The 25,235-nt window shown below is 36.6% G+C and overlaps 1 protein-coding gene across 5 annotated transcripts; it reads right to left on the bottom strand.

Moving 5' to 3' along the window:
• Positions 1 to 100: 100 nt before the first annotated feature.
• On the bottom strand, positions 101 to 25,235 carry LOC103998002 (uncharacterized). Of its 5 annotated transcripts, XM_009419364.3 has the most exons (20): positions 23,602 to 25,235; positions 19,187 to 19,272; positions 19,050 to 19,092; positions 18,715 to 18,965; positions 18,530 to 18,613; positions 17,987 to 18,454; positions 14,595 to 14,664; positions 6,848 to 7,046; positions 6,598 to 6,710; positions 6,261 to 6,479; positions 5,755 to 6,008; positions 5,403 to 5,627; positions 5,113 to 5,334; positions 4,949 to 5,002; positions 4,709 to 4,774; positions 4,486 to 4,623; positions 4,096 to 4,149; positions 2,592 to 2,651; positions 874 to 1,266; positions 101 to 793 (listed from the first exon to the last, which is right to left on the bottom strand). In XM_009419364.3, the coding sequence occupies exons 1-20, from the start codon at positions 24,848 to 24,850 to the stop codon at positions 629 to 631; spliced, it is 4,413 nt and encodes a 1,470-aa protein (XP_009417639.2). In that variant the 5' UTR covers positions 24,851 to 25,235; the 3' UTR covers positions 101 to 628. The 5 variants fall into 5 exon arrangements, with proteins under 5 accessions (XP_009417639.2, XP_009417635.2, XP_009417637.2 ...); XM_009419360.3 differs by having other exon boundaries at positions 18,715 to 19,092; positions 23,602 to 25,234; XM_009419362.3 differs by having other exon boundaries at positions 6,848 to 7,004; positions 18,715 to 19,092; positions 23,602 to 25,234.

Genomic DNA, 25,235 nt, shown 5'->3' with positions numbered 1-25,235 from the left:
CAATCAACAATTGCTACCTTTCCATCCAATTGCCCACTGAGTGATTCCTGCAACATGTTAAAAGCAACATGATACTGTATTTCCTAAAACTCGTAAATGCTGAACTTTCAACTATGTAATTTTTCATTTTCTGCAATATCATAATGATGACACTAACAAGAAACCTGGGCAAAGAAAATAGCTACCAGTCCTTAAAAAAAAAGGCCCAGATATCAGGATACCAAGAATGTACAAATAATTTAAACCTGAAACCTAAATGATCCTATACCCACATATACAGATGCATGGCAGGAGCCAAGTTCCTAGTGTACCCATGAAGCCGGGAGCCGATGGCAGGCAGCCTATGGTTGGCAGTCAACAGACACTGAAGCCCAAATCATACGTTAATGGAAACTCCCTCTTGCCCTTTGTACATTTTCTCTTCGATAGATATACAAACTTGACATCGAAATTTGCTTCGCGGTCGCATCTTTGTCGTATGAATACATTGGCGAACCCTCTCTTCATCAGCCTTTCTGTTTTTGCAACATCAGCACACCAACCAACCTGCACTCTCTTTGGAAATTGTACAGTGGGCCACCCTGGTTTCCATTAGTGAAAGAAAGCACCAACAGGCGCATTTTTGCAACTAACCACCCAGCTCTCGTGGCTCACAAGACTCCAAATCCTGGGTAATTGGCTTTTCTTTAGAAAGAGAGCCAACAGGAACATAAAAGAATCCTTTAGGAAGCCGTTGATTCTGCATAGAAGCTTGGTCTGAAGTCATCACAAGCTCCTTCTGGAAAGTCTCAGTCTGGTAGATCACAAAAATAAGATCACAGAAATTGCCATCATTCCAGAACAATTAAAGTAAATCAAAGCAGACATTACTACCTTTCTTGCCTTAGCATTCTTTTCTCCATCTTCTGCTGATCTCCTTGAAGCAATAGATGTTGATCTGCGTGGAAGTTGCTTACCAGCAAAAGATTCCCTATTGGCTAATTTCCATTTATATGATAGTTGTGATGTAGAGCTGTCATCAGTGTTTCTATCAAAGTCCCTATTGTTCAAGGAAAACCTAATTTTGTTTTTACCAGAAACGGTACTGTCCACAGTGATCTCGTCTGATCTTTGAACTGTTCCACTGTAGGATCTATTATTTATAGAGGTTGTAGCAGATTCAGAACTAGTGCCAGTTGGGAAAAAGGAACTCCTTACAAGCACTGAATACGCAACACAATCCCTTCTTGAAGCAAGTATGTCATGTGAACAAAGAACCAACTCTTTCTGTTAAAAATGGATTAGTTAATAAACCATTTACAAAATATGCCATACTGCATCTGACCAGCAAACAGCACATAATATGGTAAAATAATGACAATCAACACATATGTTTACTTTGAGAACAACTCTAAAGATCAACTTCGGCAACTAAATCTTCAATGGACCAGAGGCAACCTACAGCGGCTATCTACTAAAAATGCATATGAGAAAAATGCAAATATTTTATATTTTATGGGCCTTGTGTATAATCCAAAGAAAAAGTGACTGGTTCCCCACAACTGTTACCTAGAAGTATATTTGTAACAAATACCAAATCGAGGCATTTAATTTCCTGCAAGTAGACTAGTTTCAGGTAACGCAACTAAAGAAACTGCAAGTGGAATTGCAGGCAAACTACCAATGAACAAGTCACCAAAGTCCATGTTATACATGCAATAATATATAATAGGCAAAATGTAGTGTAATATCAGTGAAGATAATACAAAATTCAAATTATCAAATAGATTAATGAACTATGTTTAAATGATCGTTCTAACAAGAGAATGCCCTGTCATTCGGAGTCTAGAGTTATCATCCTACTCTCCTTGAAGTCAACCAAATAGTTAGATTGCATTTGCTGATGCAATTTGCAACTATTATCAGGGGCAACCAAGCAAACGTAAATTAGATCTCTACTTGCAGGCCTTTATAGCTGCCTGCATTCATATTTACATGCATCTATGGTCACGGGCATGGATATGCACCTCCATCTCTGAGCATACCATGTTTCTTATAAATAAAATAAAATGTATAACAATATTCCCATGCAAAGAAGATATATTGTATACTATAAAAGCGCACTACGACCAGATGCAGATACACAGGGTTCAAGTAGGAGGAGTAGAGAGATGCTGGAGGAACTAAGATGAAACCAAAATACGAACGATGTTTTTTCATGAATAGCTAACTAAAACATACAACATTATGGGTCATCATACAGGCTATGGTAGGGATATACAACTTAAAATTTATCCATGGATTCCTGGAATATTATGTGCCCCCATGGTATGTTTAAATCACTTAGTTCACTTGCAATGACAAGCAAGGCCTTGGCATTCATCAATTACTCAAGTATGTGTTTAATTGGGTCAGAAACAAGGGTGGTAACTTGTTAAAGGATCAGAAGCTATTATAAAGCAGGCTTGATTACGTACAAAAAAAATTCAGAAATAGAAATAATAGGAACAATCAAACAAATAGTCAAGCTAGATAAGTTGCCATCAAAATGAGAACAGATACGGATTTTAAAAATTAAAATAAAAATACAGACAATAGTTAGAGATAGGTACCTTTAATTTTTCTCTTTTGATAATGCGTTCACAAAGAAGACGCAATTTTTCCAATTCAACCTGTAGCAACAGAAACTAAATTAGCAAAGCCACTCATGTGACATAAGCAATATAAACCCAAATTAAATCATTTATGCAACACAATGTCAGACGACTAAAATTTCATAACCACAAAACAACACAAACATGCTTATCTAATTAAATAACCCTCTAATGATAGACGGCATCTAAATTATCCACCACCTACGAAAATTCCACTTCAACTCACATACTAACCAGTAGACACCTTTATAGTTCAACAAAAACATCAAGAACAAACAAAGCTGCAGTGTCCCAATATGAAACCTTTGTGGTTCGTCTTTAGAAACCTAACAAACAACTCAATCTGAAACCAAAATTTGCAACCTACTAGTCCAGGGACAACAAAAGGTAGCTGTGTCCTTTAATCTTCCGCTTCTTTTTTTCTTTTCTTTTTTTCATAGACTGAGATTAGTTTTCTTGGAGAAGATTAGAAGAACCAGTAAATGTTCAAATCATCTGATAGACAACATTTCCACCGAGGATCTCCTTAGAGAATGAAAGGATGCAGGTCACCAAAAATTTATTCTATACACTATCTTGGCTTAGGAACCCCAAAAATAACAACAACATAAATGCTTACAAATAGTTTTAATAACTTTCTAATTTGCAAATAGCAGTAATATAATATAGTGAAAAGCTGCCTTACCATTCACTAAGGCAACATTATATAGAGCAGTACTACAAGGCTATGACATTTACTCGATGCAATCATTCTTAAAATTTAAAACTACATGAAAAAATTATGGAATTCAAAAGAACAATAAGAAAAACAAAAAAAAAACTAAAGATTGTAAAGGGAAGTTTAAACCAAGAAAAAAAAACTTATAGTAGCAAATATGCAGCTATATAAGTTGGTTCTGAAATTTTTTGTATACTTATGAGAAGGATAGTACAACAAAAAATCAGCTTCAATTAATTTAAATTTCATGCCACTACATTCGGCTGTGTTCAGAATAAATGAACAAAGATTAAAGAAATTTTGGGCACATGGCCATTCCGATATGACTCTGCATTTGCAAATGTGTCCTACAACATGTAACTTTATACTACTACTTCATCCAACAATGCCGTGGATGACTCAAATTTAATTTAATTGACACAAGGATTTGTGAACTACGACATTTCACAGATTCTACCTCTTTTCATCAATATTTTAAAGCCTAATAAAGGTTTCTAACTCTGCCACTTTCTGTTGTCTGTCGAATCTTATCTTCAACATATATGTTACCATTCTGTAGATCAATGATACAAATGAAATATATCTGAACAAATATTTGAAGATGACCAGAATAAAAGGAATTAACTTCAGTGCAAAACCCAAAATATGGATCAGCATTTATATATGAGGTCAAGCCATGAAATGCAATGCAACATGCAACCACCCAAAACAAAATTACTGGTTCAAGGTATAGTACAATCTCACCCGTATTTGTTTTAAGCTCTTCAGATCCTCAGCTCCACATTGCTGGTTGTCAGCCTGAAAATCAGATCAAAGCTACAGTAAGACAGTGTAAAAGGCCAAACAAGTATAAGATTGATATGGTGATATCTCAAACACAAAAAGAACCGAAGGTTTATACGACTTCAAATGTCAGTTTTTTTCCTAATCATGTGAATGAACTTTTTTTCTTCTTGCATTTTTCTTTCATTTCTTTTCTGGTTGGGGTTCTTCAAACTGGAATAAGGTACAGTACTGATTCTTGATGCTTTTTCTAAACAAATATTTTTATCATTAGGATGTCAGATGAAGAAAATTTCCCTATTCAAGTTATGCAGAAGTAGAAGTGTAATACAACAGGTAAAACATAAAAACCTCTCTCTGCTCTATGCTATGCTTGCCACAATAAGCCTTATGTTGTAAGCTTGCACCAGTGGCCTTGGCATTCATGTAAAATCCAGCAGCTCTAGCACAGGAAGGATGAAAAGTATATTGACAGTGTCCATAGCTGCACTGCACTAGGAAAACATAAATGATCAGAAAATATTTTGATAAAAGATTCTGTATAACTGTGCCAAACCATGGGAAAGAGCTAAACCTTTAGGCATGCACCAAAATTGAAATAACAGACACCACAAGTGTCCTTTTCCTTCAAAATAGTGTCCTGCAAAAAAACACAACAAAGAGGGACATTTCACATATTACTAATAATAGTGATACAACAAAACAATGATGGTGACGCAGGAATTGTTTATAAAAATTATCTGTTGTGTATAATTGGGAAAATATGAAATGAACAAAAATATACAGAAAGCAAATCATAGCAACACAAATTTACCATTCCTTCCACTAGATTTTCTTGCCCTCTTCTGAACTTCGGCTCCAACAGCCACTAAAATGTAAAAAATGGTACAATTTCTTCTGTGAGATAATGAAATGCTGGTGACACCAAGAGAAACCTAAATTCAATAAATATTACCATAGGAAGGCTAAATAGATTACCTCTGCACATAAAGCATGAACCCACTGACCATCTGCTGACTTTCTAAAGGCACCGGTTGCACCACCACATAAGCCACATTGAGCTATAGCAGCAGATCTATCCTTGCCATCTGTTTGACTTTTAGGACTAGTAGATGGCAAGGACAAGTCCTCGCATAGCTCACATTTCCATGAAGCAATTGGATTTCTAAGCCTACGGTAGCAATCTAAGTGAACAGCAACCTGCCAGGCGTGTCAGTATTAATATGAATTTCACAAGAAATCATTAAGACCTACTATATGTAAACTACCTTGCAGCTTGAACAGACAAAGATCCGGTTCAATATTGTCTCAGTTCGCATGCAAATTTCACATGAAAGTGCATTATCTTTTAAAAGATCTGGCATCTGAAAAGCCAGAGAATGCTTATCTGATGATAGTTTAGCAACGGATGACCTCAAAGCCTCTCTTGCCCGAGGCACCGATGCAGTGGAGAACCCTGCTCTACCAGTTGCAGCATTGACTTTTATAGAGCTCTATCGACAAGGAAAATAAAGTGGTTGAAGAAGAAAGATCATTTGTATGAATATATAAAATATAAATATAAACATATATATATATATATATATATATATATGACACCAATAAGAGAAGTAATTTCACCTCTTGAGTTGCTGAGATGATCTCATCATTTGAATCTTTCCTTAATGAAGAGTTTCTTGATGAAGCTGCAGCTGCTGCAGCAGCAGCAGCAAGTACAGCCTGGGCTTCTTTGTGCCTTCTCTCTTTCCTTCCCCGCTTCTTTGCTTCTCTAACTTCACGGAGAAACTGATTCACAAGGATTAAATCCCATTTGTGTTTATTTGAAGCATTTAGCTCATGTGAAAGATTCTGGACAATCTTCAACAATAAATCTTCTGCAGAATGACCATAACGATTTAATGAAAGCAAGTGGAGATAAATAAAGATCATAAATACTATTCAAATCACTATAAAGATAAAGTTCAAAGAAAACAGATCTCAAAGCCACGATCATATACTTCAATGACATCTGTACCAAACGAATAGAGATTGACATTTTCTTCCAAAAACACATTTTTAAGTTCATGTTTCCAGTGGAACAAAAGTAAAATTATAATAATAAATATATATATAGAAAATGGCTTCACCATAACTATGCTTGACCACAACATCATTATCGAGTAGCCTTGCTTGTAAGTAAATTATTTCCCCCTCCACTTCATCTTCAGGGGAAAGTCCCAAGATACCCATCCTTTTAGCTTTAGAAAGCTGGTCGAGATTTGTCATATCCAATGAATGGTTTGCACCGGTGCAGGAACAAGACAGTCTTTGTTGAGTGCAGGAAGGGCACAAAATATTAGCTGAATCTGTAAAACAAGTTTTTTTTTTATGAAAGTGAAATGGACAGTGATATGATTATGGCTTAAAGAACAATTCACAACTTCCACAGAGTCTTGGATGTAGATACTCCTTACAAGGACTTACCATTAAAGAAAGGAACTCTAGGGTTGTTCTTGAAGAACACAGAGTTCTGCATATGCAACAACTTCTTCTTGATCAATGGATGAATATTAGAAATTGAACAAAATCCATCATTTCTGCACAATCAAAAAAGAATTTAAAATGCAGATATACAAATTAATTCTATTCATAGTGATGTGGAAATTAACGTATTAAGTTAAGAAGCATTATGAGAACCAGACTGGAGAATTATTCAAGAACTTATCAAACTTACTCTAGATCAAATTTACTAGAAAGCAGCACATTGTCAGTATCAAAATTCTTAGAGCAATCCCTCTGCGAGCCATATGGTATCGTGGTATTAGCATCAGCTTGGTTGCTTTTACAATCAAGAGAAGACACCTTCTCCACAGCATCATCCACCTTATACTCTGCATCAGACAAGTCACTGTGACCAACATTGGAGGGGCTTCCTGTCCAAAATATGCAATTAAATCACACCACTGCATAATTACAAATGAAGGGAGTTCCATACTTCACCTGTTTAGTTATAAGCCTGAATAGCTCTTTGTATTTATAAAAATGTGCGCAGCAAACAGAATGTCATAAATATAAGGTATAGCTTATGGTATAGCTTATGAGAACATCTCTCTAATTGAAGTATAATCCAGTGAACTCTAGAACTTATATAAGAACTTCGGCCTGACACTACCCATGGATTTGCATCAGCCCTTGGCATTTGGCAAGCCAGTCAAGCCACAGCAAGAATGCTGGCAGCAGGACATCCAACTCTTGGGATCTTGCATTTTACAGACTAGTACTCTTGCAAACCATCAAAAGCTAATCAAAACTAATCTGAATCATACAGACTAAGAACCTACTACAATGTTATGGACTGCCAACATGCTTCAGAAATGATTCTGTAAATATAATTATAAGCAGCCCTTAGAGAAGATTTTGTAAACAAAATTATGCAGCAATCTTCCCAATGAAACTAATTGGTATAGTCAATAGACTTGTGATACCAGAATATACTGTGTACAAGTACAATAAGAAGTTTGCAGTGCCTGAAATGTGCTTATAGAGAAAAAGAAGGGTAAAGGTTAATTTTCAAGAAGCATCTAGCAACTACCGTTCCATATGGTACAAACTGATCACAAAGGTTGACTATGCTCATGCTCAACAGCCGGATCTTAGAGTCCAGCTTCCTTAAGCCTTTGCACTACCAAAGCCAATACATAGCATATTAAGTTAATAAATACCAAAACCATAGTGTACCACCAGTAGGTACCTCCTACTTTAAACATCTATCTTGTGCACATAAATTGTACAGAATAAGAGTTTCTAAGGAACTATAGACAAGCACCTACTATCTAGATGTTTTTACATCTTTCAGAAAAATTGTCTTTACTAATTGCTTCTTCCAACAAAATTAAGTATAATAAAAATCCAGGTTTGCAATCTAATGCCGATCGGTACCGCCAATCCGGGCCCAGACTGGTACATACCAGTTGGTACCAGTGTACCATATGTCCATATACTGGTATGTACCATCAAACCAAAAAAGCCCCCAAAAACCAAAAAAAAATACTTGGAAAATAAAAAACCCTATTTTTAAACCTTTTAATCATAATGTAATGCAATCTGGGGAGTTACAAATCGAAACATGTCGATAACGGTCAAAACGTCATGTTTTAATCGTATTGCCCGAGATTTGGGATGTACCACCGCCTCTTAAATTGGGCCCAATACAGGGCAGTCCGCATGACAGCCTCTGAGCGGTACATACCACCCATAGCACTTGTACCATACCGTATCGGGTGAAATTGAATTCCTTGATAAAAATAATATTACATTGAGAGTTGTACAACCAAGTAATAAATAATCTACTATAATTAGGTAACTAACAAAGTCCTGAATACGCAAATCTGGGCCATATTATGCAGCATTTCCATATCAACAAATAGTTAAAGACTCTTATTGCTGCATAAACATACATTTGTAGAACTACAAATATATGTCAGTTTCAAACTTCATTGTTTCTATAAAACATACTCAATGATGTGTTGTTCGTCTAATAAGTGACATTTACTCCTTTATTACTTGCATGAAGGGTTGTAACTGATATAAGTTATATCATATCACATCATATTATACTACAGCATAATATTTTATCAAGCAGTGACAGTGAGAATGCATGTGATTGAAAAATTGGAGCCAATCATTCAGCAGATTCATGTACAACGTGGAGAACTCTTTTATGCTATCTGATTATGTACTTATCAGCACACGTTTGCAATATAAAAGTTCTAAATTCAAACTGTCACATCTCACCTATTGCATCCATCAACACTAACTATAGCTAAACAACAAAATCTGTAAAAGAAAATGGATATTATTATCACAAAACCCTAAGAGTCACAACGCCAGCCAACGACTTTCATCGATAGCAACTCAGAACAATCATTTATATCATTTAAAAAAATATTGAAAACCAAGGAAATGGACCCATCAGCATTTTCCTAAGTTCCCAACTTACACAAACAGCCACATATGGAGGTTTCTGAAAAATTCTAATGGCCATGTCATGTCTAAGTTTCATCCAGCAACACCAACCACGAGTAAGAACAAATTTTGGAAAATAGATATTGTTGTCACCCAATCCTAAGCATCACAACAGCAGAAAGGGACCTCAACTGATCGCAGCTCAGAACAATCATTTTCGTCATTTCAGAGAAAAAAATAAATTTTCAAAACCAATGAAAAGGAATTTTAATAATCATGTCTACTTGTTTCATCCACCAACACCAACACAATCTTTCACAACCAATGAAATGGACCAGCACTATCCTAATCTCCCAGCGTATACAAATTGCAACATCTGGTTGAGAGGGGTCAGTTCCTTAATAGTTCATAGAGAGATTATACTTGTCAAGCCATATTATAGGTGATGTGAATTGAAGATGGTAAGAGGCAAAGATTTGTGGGGAAAAATTGCATACAGAACTTACCTAAAGAACTAAAGAAAAAAACAGATGACAATGTCACAAAAAGGAAAAAACCTTCGATTCTCATGTCATCAACAGTCTTGCACCTAAGGTTTCAAACAAGGTTCGCAATTTCGTAACGGAGTATCGAGATCAACTAGGTATGGTACGGTACGAGTATACCAAGCGGTACGCTCTGACATACTGCTCGGTATATATATATATATATATATATCGACGACGTCGCCTCGTTTCTTCTCCCCGCGCAGATGAGGAGAAGTCGCCGACGATGCCGAGGCCTCATCGCCTCAGACGAGGAGGAGGCAACATCTCATTTGCAGCATCCGACGAGGGCGACGATGGATCGGGATCGTCAAGGGAGAGCGACATCGGATCTTCAGGTTCTCCCTTTTCTTCTCCCTCTTCTTCTCCCTTCTTCCTTCTCCCTCGGCTAATACCGCTACGTAACGGGCAGCGACAGTCGAAATCGACCATCACCGATTGATTTTGCATAGTAACAGGGTGAAAACAACCCCAATCGACGGTATCGTCCGGTAGTGGGTGGTGCGCGTACTGATCTACTAGCGGACCGATATATACCACCGGGTACGGACGGTATCATTCGAAATTAAAAACCCAAGTTTCAAATACCAGTTGGACCAATACATATTGATCGACATTTATTGTTTCAACTAAGGATTGGTACTGGACCATTGAGGTTGGTAGCTATTAGAAATTATTTTTAATTTCAACTTTTTGAGGATATGAGGTGGTACCAGTTGGTAGATTGCTCAGGATAGAAGTATTGTACCAGTTTAACTAGTTGTCAAAATTGCATCGAAACAACATCTAAATTCTTGATTGCACTACCGTATAACTTAACCGAAATCACTACTAAAATCCAAATCACCTCAAAACTCCACGTTAGTTAAGATTAATAGTTACAAATAACACCAAACCATAAAGCTTCCGGATGATCTTTTAGAAAATATTGTTTCACAAGAACAATTTGGAGATCACAATCAACTAGAGCCAATTTGATCAAGATTGACAAATTGGCAGGATCAAGCTCAGTCAAAAAAATAATTTTAAATAAAAATTATAAAAAAGTAGAACAATATGAAAAATAAACATAACATAAAATTTTAGAAAATAAAATTATCATATTATTCTACCATAATATGGTTAAAAAAAGATATGAAACTAAAACATAAAAGATAACAATGAAGAATAATAGATAAAAATTCAAAAAAATGATTATATTATAATCATTAGAAAATAACATTATACAAATATATCATTGCAATAAACGACCATATATTTCACACAAAAAAGATTCAAAGTCCACCTTCCAGAAGCCAGAAATAAAGCACAATATGGACACAATATTTCTGAAGTAATGGGTACAGCAAAAACAAAAAGAGAATAAAATATTTACAAAAAATACCCATGGGATATGGAACTAATTATAAATGTCATGGCTTCTCTTTCTCTAAGATGGCATCCTTTTCTTTAAAAAAACTAAAAGTTGCTCACTGTCCTTCCCTTTTCTCAGTATATTTTCTTCTCTTTGGCTTACCGGTAAAGGATGACAAACATATAAAGTGATAACACATGGCAAGTGCGAGGGTTGTAGACTTGTAGTAACTAGCAAACACAATAGTACCAGTGCCTTCTTTATTCGCAACTCGGCTTATGTCTCCTACTTGCCCCCTAAGGTAACTTTCCTTTCTTCTCTCCTTTAAAGGTTGTCAAATTAGCTAGGGTTGGTTCGAGCGACCAACTCCAATTGAGTATAATCATTTCCAATCAATTCCAACCAAAGGTTAAAAATCAAATATAATCAGATCGGCCTTCAACACTAACAATACATATCAATCATATACCATATTGAAATTAATTGATACCACAAAGGAGAGTAGCATTGTTTATATTCACAAATGGAATTCTTTGTGTATGGGAAAATCAGGCTTAAGTCACTTCAACCTGAACACATTGTTGGGATTCCTTAGCTACTAGTCATTTGCATAACTACCAAGAATGATCGATATTATTTTTAATCAATTGCAGGTGGATAATCCATCAAGGGTAAGGTCAAGTACCATCAACAATTCACTGATTGACATTCCAGAAAATGCTGATACATGGGCACTTTATTTATTGGCAAACCATCAGAGAAATGAACAATGAACAAAAGCCAACTACTGTCAGGTGACCAAGATCAATAGCTTACAAACTACAAAGGTGTCGTGGTGATCACCAACTGTCTACCACGGTCAAATATCATCAGCCAGTAATATACGTTAAACATCAATTATTGAGCAGTTGTGAGTTGACCAGTCCAACGAATATCAGCAAATCGGTATTACAAGACAACAAATGGTGAACGAACTATAATTACAATCCAAAAACCTACCAGCAATAACCAAACAACAATCTATTGCCCAACTGTTTACTAGTAATCCACTGGAGACCAATAATCATTGACACCAGCTCAGTCAGCAAAGGCTGATAATCTAACCATCCCTAATGTTTCTGACTAGTTAACTATGACAAAAAGGAAAGATGAATCAGTTTGAAACATATATGGACAGGCAACCAAACAGTTAAAGTCATGAAAATACAAGTATCCACTAGCCCCTTCTTGGTAAATCACTAAATCAAACAAAAAAATGGAAAGTGCTTTTTTATGTCCAAATTTGCTCATTGAAATCAAATAAGCTAAACCTAAAACAACCCTTTATGAATATCTCACGAGCATTGAAATCTAGCATGAGTTCCATGTAAAGGCAAATTAAGATTTCGAAAAATCCATCACCAATAACAGAGATGACTACCTTGACATATTTCACAAATAATTTGAACTTGCCACAAAATCCTGTTATATTATGAAAAAACTCATGGTTTGCAATACCGTACCATACCGCTCGGTACGGACAGTACATCGATACACCTTAGTGTACTATATGTCGATATAACTCGGTATAGCTTGGTGTGTACCATACCTACAGCTGATCGGTACATCGGTATGGTACGGTATTCAGAACCTTAGAAAAAATCATCTTGTCTTGCCTGGTTTAGGATCAGGTCTTCCACTGCCATAACCTCCCTGTTATCAGAAGAATCGAACACACAGAGGAAATATAATTGCAGAAAAACGAGGAACACATAAGGGAAAAGTTAATCTTCTGGGCACTTTGGAGGGCAAGGAACACTAATTTTTCTAGCACATACTTAAAGACCACCCTGCCCCTAAATGGAACAGCAATAAGTTATCCTTGAACAAGGATCAACATCCCAAACAAATATTTGCATGGCTTTGATAATTTTCTTCTTGCTCTAGGTCATGTATCCAATCTTGATTCTCCCTTCCTCACTCAGTCTATCTTCTTTCTATGGGAAAAATACAGAAAGAATATAGCCACCAATTTATTCAAGAATTCAGGTTTCATAATATGTCACAATCTCTAAGCAAAGTTGCCTTTTTGAAACAAGTATATGAAAATTCTTTGTAATAATTCACAACAAATTGAGGATATCAATCTCCAAACAACATCATAATCGTGCAAGCACATAGTATACTTGATCATCGACTGCAAATTCAGTCGAAACAGTATGGTACAACCCATATTTATATGTCGATACCCGGTTTGAGGACCAGGTCTTTTTCAGCAGAAATCAGGCTGATATAAGTACACTTTCGACCAAATTTCGACCATTACAAGTTGCCACCATTGGCTAATTTTCTGTGGCGTATTTAAGCCCCATTAGGCTACCTCCTCTTCCCCAGTATTACTTTACTTTTGGTTTTTTAGCCTAAACATGGTTAAGCTCGCTAGTTACCTTCCAAACCTATTAGGGAAGGTTCAATTGGATAAAAAGTGGGAATAGTGGAACTCTTCAGATCAAGGTAATCTTATGATTTAATCTTTAGGTTAATTTCAATTAATTAGCTTGAAATTAATGTATATTTTGTGTGATTAGGCCTAATTAGACCATGTTATGTTAATTGGAATAAGAGCTTATTATTTCACGTACATCTAAACGGATGTAGACTTGATCTATTTGGATATAGTCATCATAGATTTTCCAATTTGTAGAATTTTCAATTTGTAGATAATGATCAAATGTTTTCTTTTTTAGGAAAATGACCCAGAGCAAGGGTCTTATGGTCCGGCATGGAACCACCCTAGTCGTTTGGACAGCATCATCATTGGCAATATGTCCATTGTGACTGCATCGGTCGGGATGGAGGAATAATCCATATGGAGCGGCATTTGGCCAATGGAGTTCACAATGTCGTGAAATTGACATGAGTTCCCTGCAGATAAGAAGCCATTCCGAGAAGACCACGGTGCACGGAAAGCACTTAAACTATAGTGAACTCCATTGGCCAAATGACTCAATCGAGAGGAATCTAATAGATGCGCTATGGAGGAGCGTACGAGGATCATGGCCATGAAATTGACTCAACCTTGCAACCAACATCAAGCTTCCTTGGAGCATCAACACATATACAAGGGGGCGATGAGATATCAGGCAACTCAGTATGAGCATGACAGTGTGATAGCGTTCTTCGATGGATCCATAAAGATAAGAATGCCTTCGAACCTTAGCCACTAAGAAATTTGATTCTGTATTCTATTGTTTTATAGCTCAGATTTTCTTTATTCCTATTTAATTTGATTCTATAAACCAAGAAAGTAGGTGAAAGAACCCTGAAGTAGAGTTTTTTTCTAATTTCTAGCTGGTTTTCCTATCGTTTTTCAAATGTTGATATTTATCGATGTATCTAGTGTCAGTCCACCATATGTACCAGTCCAGTACACCAGTATTGGATGGTACGTACCAATCCGACCTGGATTTAGTACTACCATTGTGAGACCCACAAAATTGCAAGCCTTGTAATAGTCCATATTTCCACCGGTCATAACATAAACAAAAGACTAAGTGATATAAAAATGGATATATATAAAGGAAGTAAAAATAAAGGAAATACATAAGGGGATAAAATAAAGGATAAGAACAGCATACTTTTCTGCCCTCCATTTGGATCCAGAGGAAAAATGGAATCCTCAATCTTAAACATGTCTTCAATTATCTGCTACAATTAACGTTACACCATTAGGATAAAAATCTTAATTCAAGTAAATAATTCCATTTCATAGACATACTAAGTTGTTCATTGGTGCATAAAAGTCAAATTCAATCAGGTCAAAAGTGACATAGCAAAAAGGGGGCAGAATCATCATCTTGGAGACGATAGCTGCCACATTGCCTGATCTAATGATCCTTAGGTACACAATGTAAAACCTGATGATGTGTCTTCACAAGAAAAGCAACATCACTATGCTTGAATAAAAGTTTCTATACACACTTGTTCAAAACAAGAGCATGCAACCATCCTGATTATTTCATCACCCAAGACAAGGATTGCCATCATTGGCTATAATGCACCCACAGTGAATTATTTCAATACAAGCATCAGTAATGGTGCCCTTCACATGATAAGAGAAATGTCTGCAAAAAAAAACTAAGGCACATTCCAACAAAATAATTTGCAGAGGCCTTGTCCCGTGACAATACTCAACCAGTACATTCACATAACATACTGGTCTGTTACAAGATAAGCACAAACAGACACTGGAGACCCTGAATCATGTGGTCTGGTCTGCACTGGTCCTTGAATGGGTACGTTGCAACATGGAATAACACAAGCTGAAAGATAAAATAAGTCCTTGTCCCCACCAATGCGGGTTGGGGAGTAGTGTAAATGTTTTATCTCTGAAAACAGAGAAGTTCTATCCATGAATGATAATCACTTGAAACAAGCAACCTCACCATGATGCCAGGGCTAATGCTATAACACAACCTGAGTGATATGTTAATTAATAACTTCTTCCAAGTTATAAATAGGAGATGATTTTCAAAGAAAAATGCTCTAACCAGATCAATTATCAATACAAGATAAAATGCACCAAAGCCCATCAAATCATTATGAAGAATGGACGAGGATGGTGTAGATAAAATCTCCACTATCTGATCTTGAAAATGATGCTTTGATCAGTTCCAATTCCTAGTAAAATTTGATCAAACCTGGACCAATGCACAACTGTGTCAGAACAAACTAGGAAATTACTAAGATTTGTTTGGTTTCAACTAGGAAGTTCCATAGCAAACTCGCATAACTTCTCAAAAAGCACCACCCCGCAACTTGTGGTTTATCTTCTACACAAGATTTGAGCCAAGTATAATAATTAACTCAGTCAACTGCCATGCTGCATTAAGAGGATAGAACGCTTATGATGGGTTCTACTGGAAAAAATAGTCATCACGTTAATTGCAACAGCATAAAAAAGGAGATAACAGAAAAAGGAAGAGATATTGAGAACTAAAGAGCAGAGGACTGGATAAAAGCTAGATACCCAAAGAAACAACTGTAATCTCTCACTAATTAACATGAAAAGTTGATAACAACTTATAATTACTATAATAACTCAAAACCCTTATCTATTTACCAAGGAATTAAAGTGGATTGCCCATTATGCTTCTCATAGTTTCTCTAAACCATGTCTTTTTATCTTGAGAGTTGAATACTATTAGGACTCATAGGCATTGCTGAACATAGTCTAAAGCAGGACACTATAACCAGTCACTTTCTTTCCTCGATAAGATTCTTCTTTTGACGAAGTTAATATCTTACTGATTCTTTCAACCTGACTCTAAAAGAATCAAATTTCATCATATTAACTATCTCTAACTACAGTTAAAAAATCATGTAAATGCAACTAAATTTCAGTTCAAAAACAAATGTTGAATTAACAAGATAAGATACTCAGCCACATACTGGTATAGCCTTGTTCCAATTTTGTACCAGGATGACACTGACTGCAGCCAGAAAAAGACCCATTCACACCAGGAAGGCCTCAATATAGTGTGTGATACATAGTTGAATGGCATGAGGCATGAGCAATAAAATTTTCTGTACAGGGTAAGTAGATAATGATATCTTGAGTCTGGAGGATAAGAATCAAGTTACTTGTACCATAGAATTAAAGGTCCTTGTATCATCAAATCAGACATGGATATTTTCAAATCTAAAGTCTGAATAAAAAATCTATATCTCGACTCGGATTAATGTAAGATTAACATTCACCTTATGACCTTAAAAACATTAGCAATAGTAATCTCGGTCTCATTCAATAACAACAATAACAAAGCCATAAAGTCCCAACTATTTGGGATCGGCTACATTGATCTTTTGCCATTATTGAGATTTGTAAAGAGCCATATGTTTAGTTAACAGTATTTAAATCTCAGTCTCATTAATGGACAAAATTTTACTGAGTTGTCTCATTCTCATGTGATGCACAGGTACAAAAGTGAACAATTTCCATTTGATCATCTTTGGAGATCAGAGACCAGAACAAGGAAGAATGAACATTCTGATTAAAAAAACTTGAGGTAAAAGAAAACACAGTAGTGAAGTATTACATTCTAACAGGAAGTTGAGAGGAGACTCATGCAAAACAACTCTGGTCAGAGCTTAGAAATTTAAAGGCTGGCATACACTTTCTAATCATTGTCACAAATCTAAACTTCCAAGTTATTAGATAGGCTGTAGCAAGGATCTCAATTATATGTGTATCTGGTTATGGTAGGTCAACAACACAGCTGGACAAGTGATTGCACAACCAGCCATCATGCAGACCCAACATTGATGCATGCTCAGCAGGCAACACGAATTCTTGGGATGCAAATCCTATCCATAAGATGCTATGGCTAGTAGATTACACCTAATAGGAAACAAAAGAAGCAGAAAACTAAGCGTCAATCTAACCCATAAGCAGTTAAAGGTGTAAATTATTTGGTTTAAACTGTCATTCCCATCTCCATTTCCATTGTCAAAAGTTAATTAATAGTTACATACTATATTAAAATTCACAAGTAGTGGTCAACTAAAAGCAAAACTAGAGAGAGTGAGGGTTAATTTGGAAGTAATATCTAAATAAACAACTTAAACGTAACTGGTGGTGACTTTTATGTTGGTAAAAAAAAATGAATAGGCAGTATAAATTGTTCTAGGAACTGCACCAAACTGTAAAACAATTTGTTTTGATTTGGTTTCTGAGTGAAAACAGTACTTGTTCCTTTGTAATCCCATAGAAATGGGAGCAAACTAGACTGTACGACACCCACAAGAAATGGTTAGACACTTACGAGAGCTAGAAGGTGAATAATTCAAGAAAATCTAGAGATACATTATGGAGCAATAATCATTTAAAATGACCAAGATATATGAAACATGTGAATGCTTGCAAATGAACATTACAAAATCTGAATAATTTTCACCTGTGAGATCAATGCCAAGCCAGTCCTTAAGAATAAATGCAAACATTTTCAAACTTGTGAATTAGAGTCGTTACCATCTCCGGAAGATTTTGCTCGTTTGACAAACTCTCAACGAGATTGGAACATTTCCTGCCATTAATATCTCCTTTCACATCTTCACTGATGACAACTGGCATGTCATCAGTCTCGTCAACTATTTTCCTGTTACCGTTCTCCAGAACTGAAGCTACTCCAGATGAATGCAATGCTTTGTTATTTTTCAGTATCCTGATGTTGTTTTTCGTTCTCCGCCGTGGTGGTAATGACTTAATCAGAACAGCATCTAACACTTCAACATCTGTCATCTTATCACCAGCTAGTTTATTTTCAGGATCTTTTACTGCAGCAGCATTTGAACCGTCAATATCTTTGCCTTTAATATCTGATGATATTGCAGGGCTACTTCTAACTCTTGATTGTTGCAAAGCGGACATATGTATAGAACTCTGAAGCCATTTGATAATTTTCAATCTCAACCCAGGTGAAAAGGATGTTGTTTCTCCCTGCCAAATAAATGAGATACTTCAATTAAAAAACAGGCACACTATGAAGTAAGCAAATATATGTTTCCCACATACAACAAGAGCTGCTTGTAAAGAATCCAATGAGATGCCCATCTCTGCTGCAACTTCATCAGCACTAATTTTACCTCGATCAATCAGCTGCACAAATAACAAAGAAAAGCATGTAAAAATATGGCAGCATTCCTTGACAATTGCATCCATATAAGTTAAACACAAACAGTCAGTTCACAACGTCATACCTTTCTTAGAACTGCAGCAACATCAACAGGAGTTCTGTTATTTCCACTGTCAATGACTCCACCAGAATCCATCTCCGCATCTGAACCTGCTTGATTACCTTCAGAAGCAATCCTACCAGCCACAGCATTCTGCTCCACATCCGTGTCCATTTGTACTAACTTTTCCGAGTTCAAGTTTGTAATTTCATTTTGCACCATGCTTTTATCCCTGCTCTTGCGAGTAAATCGCAATTTTGGAAGCCTTTTAGCAGCTAGAACAGCAGACGAAGGCTCAGCTTCTAAAGAGTGATCACCAACAGCCAACATATTCTTTGGATCTTTAACACTGTCCATACCTTGAATAGTATAGTGCTTTGAGCAAAAAACTCGCAATTCAACCTACAAAGTATTGAAAAAGAAATAACTTAGCATTTGTAAGCCAAATGCAAAGGCCAGAGCTTATGTGGAAGGAAGAGAAACAGTGAAAAATCACATTATCACATCCAAACTTTCCCCATATCTCCATTTGATGCTTTGACTCCCTTGCACACAGAGGGTGAAAAGATGTCCTGCATGTTCCTGAAATATTCCACACATACCAGTTACCATAACCAGAAAAGTTAAAAATTAAGAACCAAGAAACTATAATGAGTACTAAATAATTCCAACTTGAACCATAAACTGTCCATAAAAAATATCATCTTATTTAGTCTACAAAAAATATGCTTTGCTTTATTTCATGAATTCCCATGCACACTTGTTAGTGATTCTGAAGGCATATGAGGCTGCATATGCATTCCGCATAGGCACAATTGTGAATGAATGACTTCACATATTCAGTCCACACAGACTCGTTATATGGCTAAAAGTTTCCGCAGCCACAATTTGCATCTTGAGTATTAAGTATTCTATAACAAGCCTACTACAATGGATTATCATCTATGATAATATCATGCTAATCTCTGAGACCCTTAACTAACAATTTATTAGTGCTTCCTTAAAAATCATATCAAATTGTAGACTATTTATTGTTCAGATTACATCATATGCTTCTAATTGGCACTAAGTGGCATACATTGGTTCAAATATTTTAATAGTAACCTCATATCCAGGTTGCTTATAAACTTAGACAAGAAATGTTATTATTTGTGAACAACGACATATAGCCCTGATAGATGATAAAATACAGAACAATATTTTATTGGGCACCTCATATCGATATTTATCCTAGATAATCCAGAACATTTACAACATAAGATTCGACTCCAGAACTCAAATCATAGCGTTAATCCCAACTAAACTTCCATAAAAAAAATTTGTTATCATAAAACATACACCACAGAGGATCAATCTATATATATGGCTAGTAAGTTCAACCATGCAAAAAAAGGTAAAAACTTAAAGTTGATCTTGATGTAATCCTACAATTACAAGCCACTCACTAAATACATCCCAAATAATCCTACCAGTAGTGAATGTTCTATCATGCATACATTTTATCACGTCAATATAATTACTTCTCTAAAACCCAATCTCTAGAACCTCTACCATTGGCTCTTCTCAAATCGATAAAAATGAGATGCAAATCTTTCTTTGTTTCTCTATGTTTTTCATAATTGTCTAAATAACTAAATAACTTCTCATGTTCCCAAACAAATCTTGCAAACACTTCTTTTGCATCTTATTTCTTCCTCCAATCATCCTTTTTCCAAAAATTCATAGTGTTAATTCGCCTATATGAGTATCAACCTTAGCCATATAAATTGGTACCAAAAGAAAATTCCTCCTCCATTCATCAGCCATTTTCTATTCCTCAAATTTTATTATAAAAAATAATCCAGATTTCTGATCCCCTAAACCTACAAAGACATCATTAGGTCCAACCCTCTTACACATTTTCATCCTTTTTAAAGCATCTTCACCTTAATTATTCTAATTTTATGAATAAATGTATAATTTTTAGCCTTTTCATTATTGTTTGCGTATAAGGCTTTGTTATATACAGGATAATAACTTGTAAAAAAATGTCTTCATTAATAATTTATAAAAAAATTATCCAACTTCCTTAATCTCCGTATTGTTTACAAGCACATTATGATATTTATCTTTATGCAGTTAATGTATCTAAATCACCACTCTTCCTTTCCTTAACTTCAACAATGTGATAAATGTCCTTTTCACCATTTTTAAAACTTAGGATTCATAAAACCTTGTATTTTCCAATATAGCTTTTTTTTACTACTGTATATCTTCTAAATTCTCCGTGTTTTTACAAGTTTGTTGTTCTTTAGGCTCTAGAGCAGACTTCTGTTGTGCTCTTTATACTTCTTCATGCCACTACCAACTCTCGCTTAAGGCTAGAAAATTCTTTTTAGAATATCCAACAATCTACTTTAGCACATTCATAATCTTACCGGTTATCAAAGCCCATGTCATATTAAAATTATCTCCATCCAAATTCCAAATATTTTCTTTCTTCAATCTACTCTTTAAAACTCTTGTATCTTTTAAGTTCCATCATCTAATTCAAATAAAACCGCCTGATATTCTTCTCATCTCCCATTTCTTATAACATACAGCAAGTTCACCAATCTCTGTTGATTAATCAAGCTTTCTGTATACATCATAATTCTTATATGTAACTCTATCTATTTAGTACAAAAATAATGTATGCACTCTGATAAGTAATCAAATGCTATCTCTTTTCATAAAGTGAATATTAACAATTATAAATATGGTAAGTTAAAACAAAATCTAAAATCATATTTCCCTCTTTGTTCGTCTTCCAACATCAAAACCCCATTCGACCCTTATTTCTCCATGTTCTCTCTCTATATGACCATGCAAATCCTATGCAATGATGAATTTTCTTTTAATTGAAGAAAATCCTTGAATAAATCCATCTCTCTTTTCTATCATCTGATCATGCTTAAGAGGCATAAGCACTTATAACATTCAATATCTCTGCTAATAGTACAAATATTATCTATCTACAACTCTCTTATCTCTCCACAACAGTATTCTTAAAATCCTTATCTGTGATAGTATCTATCTCTTTTAGTACATCTAGTACTATATAGCATAACATTTGATTCCCCTTCTCACAGTACAAATACTATAATTCTATGATTCTATCTCCAACTCTCTTATCCTACACAACGTTATTCTTCAGACCCTTATCTATAATAGTATCTATCTCTTTCAGTACATCAAGTAGTATATATTTTAAGTTGTTGACCTAATCCTATGATTCTGGATGAACTATTTTCCCTGCACTCATCCAAAATAATGCACAAACCATTCCGTTACTCATTTTGCACCACATCTGTCACTCATTTTGCACCACATCTGTCGCTGATATGATGTGTCACTTCCAGTCAACCTCCGTAGAGTTAAAGAAATCAAACATATCATCTTCTAATGTGATTTCAAGTAACTGAACCAACTTTTTGCACCACAAGTGGGTTGCCAATAATTAAATTTAAACACAGATCCACAAAGAAAACTAAGACGGCCTCAAGGGTTCTTATGTAAAAAAAAGTCAAAAAGATTATAAGGCCCTAAATATGCTTCGGCTATGGAGGCAATGGGAAGGTTTAACAAAAAACAATGTTGTATGACCACAAAACAAAAGAAAAACTGGAAATAGTGAAGGCCCATATTTTATTGAATATGACAGTTATGCATGCTTGTGTGGTTTTCATCCTTCATCCAATCAATTGTATTAGTAGATATAGCTATGCCATATACCTAAAAACATCATGAAATTGATCGGTTGGAAGTAGCCGGCATGAGATGATGCTTTCTAAAAGTTGCTCACCAAGGATTTCTTTTATAAGGTCAGAATCAACAGTAAACTGAACTAATTAGTTTACAAGGAACTTAGCTAGTCCTCTAGAGTTTAGAATTCCATTGAGTCATTTATGAGACCTAGGTTTTCAGACAAACATAGAAATGAGAAAGAAGCGGGTGGGAAGGTTATGGGAGAAGGCTTGTCAAACCAAAAAGACTTGAAGTCACTGGATACCACATCCATCATCTATACTTGCACATTTGCTTTTCCACATCCACCATCATCAACACTAACATCTTCTTACTGTCCCCCTTCCCCACAGTCATCAATATGCCTCCGCCATTATGCTACCATAAGCCAAAGGCAGTAATCATGGAAAATGCTAAAAGGGTGTTTCACTCTTTTAAGATTTAAACTTCAAAACCAATCATGAAGAATAAAAGTTTCATAGAATCTTACACTTTTGTTACCAATAGCTGGTGGCAGTTGGCTTTTATCAAAAATTGATAATGTCAAGTTGCAAATATTGATAAATCAGAATTTTACATAATCAGTCTTCTACTGGAAGTTTTGCCAAAAAGAAACTCCATGACCGCACAAATAAGATGTCAATCTAAATGCCAACTAATTATAAACCTAAAAAGATCTATGATGTCAACAAAGCTGGACAATTAACACCTGAACTAGGTAATTGATTCCCTTCACTGTCCATACAGATTTTCAGAAGTAGCTTTCATGCACCACAAAATCATGCTAAGATCAAATGTCATATTTCTTGCTCACTGAAGGAATAAAACTGAGACAGCAAACATGTCTCAAGATTAGCCACTAGAATTTAGAGATAATCAAGAAGAAAAAAATTAAATGAAGTACGTAGGGCTATCGACAGGACAAGAAAGTTATAACAAGGCTGTTGCATCAAGAAATTTGACAAATTACATCCCACTCATCAAGCATAAATGGCAAAAAAAAGTGTTACCAACATCATACTTAAATCGTGTTATTTGCTGCAGCAAATGCTTACTAACTAAAACAAGCTAACTAAAGTTGAACATTTAGCAGTATATGAGAACTGAAAAGGAAAAACCATAAAAGATCATTGGAGGAGATCTTACCATGACTACACCGTATGCATACACCATGCTTCACCTTGCAAACATTACATACGAGTCTCCTACGTCTGTCTTCTATGCCTCCCATGTTCATAGCCAGTTCCATTGATCCAGTATCTACCACATGCACTTCTGGTGTCCATAGACTGCAAAACAAGTGCATAAACTTTGTAGTAGTGCCACTTGTGTTCAGAGAAGAATCCCCTTTCATCATTTTCAATGCTCCACCTTCTTTAGGGCACAGCAAGCATGGCCTTAGACCAGGCTCCTGACCATCTCTCTCTAAAATTTCTCCTGTTGTTTCTAAATGCTTGCACCAAGCGCACAACCAAACCCCCTCTGGAACCTCATGCACTCCATAACATTTCTGGTGCACCAAGACGTTGCAAGAATGGCAGCGAAGCAACTTATTTGACTCGGCTCTAGTCTCTGGAGAACAACAGAAATCACAGAGAGAAGCTCCCGATAATGAATTAGGGAGCAGTAATATCCTATCCAAGCCAGCATCTCCACCCAAGAGCTTTCTTTTCTTATTGGGGCGCTCTGATGTGAGCACGAATCGTTCCTTTGAGCCCAAAATCCAATGCAAAGACGAATGGTCATCATCTCCCCCTTGTATGGATAATGTATCACCACCAACTGTCACAACCTTGTCTACTTCCATTTGTTGAGCCTCCTCAGCTGCCTGAACATTCTCAGTGTCCTTGACTTGCTGCTTCGAGACTACCTCTTCCTTCTTAGGCGATGAAATAGAACTCAATTCAACTGCATCAGCAACCAAGTTATCATATTTCTGGCCATCCGCCGTGCCAATTCCAGTCACCTGCATGGCAAGGCACGAGTCCAGCAAACCGGGACCCGACGGGAGCTTCGGCACCAACATGTCAATATCGTCCAGGGTGACTGGTCGGAAGAACTCCTCAGTCTCATCCCAAACGGTCGAAGGCTTTCTGTTCCCCAAAGGCTTCTCGGAGGTCTCTCCCTGTGACTTCTTGTGCTTTCTGTGGCCCTCCGAGGCCCGCAATAGGAAGGAGGCCAACCCCGAGGGCAGCGTCGGAACCCTCGGGGTGGATTCCTCGGCGTCGAAGGGGCACCGGAACGAAAGTGCCTTCCGTGCCTGCGCAAGGAGATCCACGCCCGGAAGGCCCGCCTCCGACGGAGCGGCAGCAGGGGAGGGATCCTCCTCGGCGTCGGGGCGACCGTCGGCGCCTCTACCGACCATGTTCCGATGGGGGCATCGCGGGGGCCTCATGGTCGGGTGTCGCCGGGACGGCAGCCCGACATCGCCGGAACCCTAATCGGAAGGGTGACTCGCTCGAGCGGGACGACGACGAGCCGAAGCGGTGGAGGAGTCGGGAAGGACGCTAGGGTTAGGGTTTCGAGCTCTGGTCTCCCCTCTTTTCGATTTCTTTTTTTTTTTTCTTTTTTTCTTTTCCGCTTCGGTTACGGATCCGAAGAGAGAGAGAGAGAGAGAGAGAGAGAAGGGGGTGGGGAATTCGATCGTCTATTTCTTTTCCTTTTTCTTTTTCTTTTTCTCTTTTCCTTCCCCTATTGGGTTTGGGTTCGGCACGAGAGGCGAGGGAGGAGAGGAAGGTCTGCACACGCGTAACAACTCTTAAATAGGGGAAGGAGAGCGC

This window comes from Musa acuminata, chromosome BXJ2-9, assembly GCF_036884655.1.
Source record: "Musa acuminata AAA Group cultivar baxijiao chromosome BXJ2-9, Cavendish_Baxijiao_AAA, whole genome shotgun sequence".
Lineage (NCBI taxonomy): Eukaryota > Viridiplantae > Streptophyta > Magnoliopsida > Zingiberales > Musaceae > Musa > Musa acuminata.
Note: the sequence above shows the minus strand (reverse complement) of the source record. Positions and strands in the feature narration are given on the sequence as shown.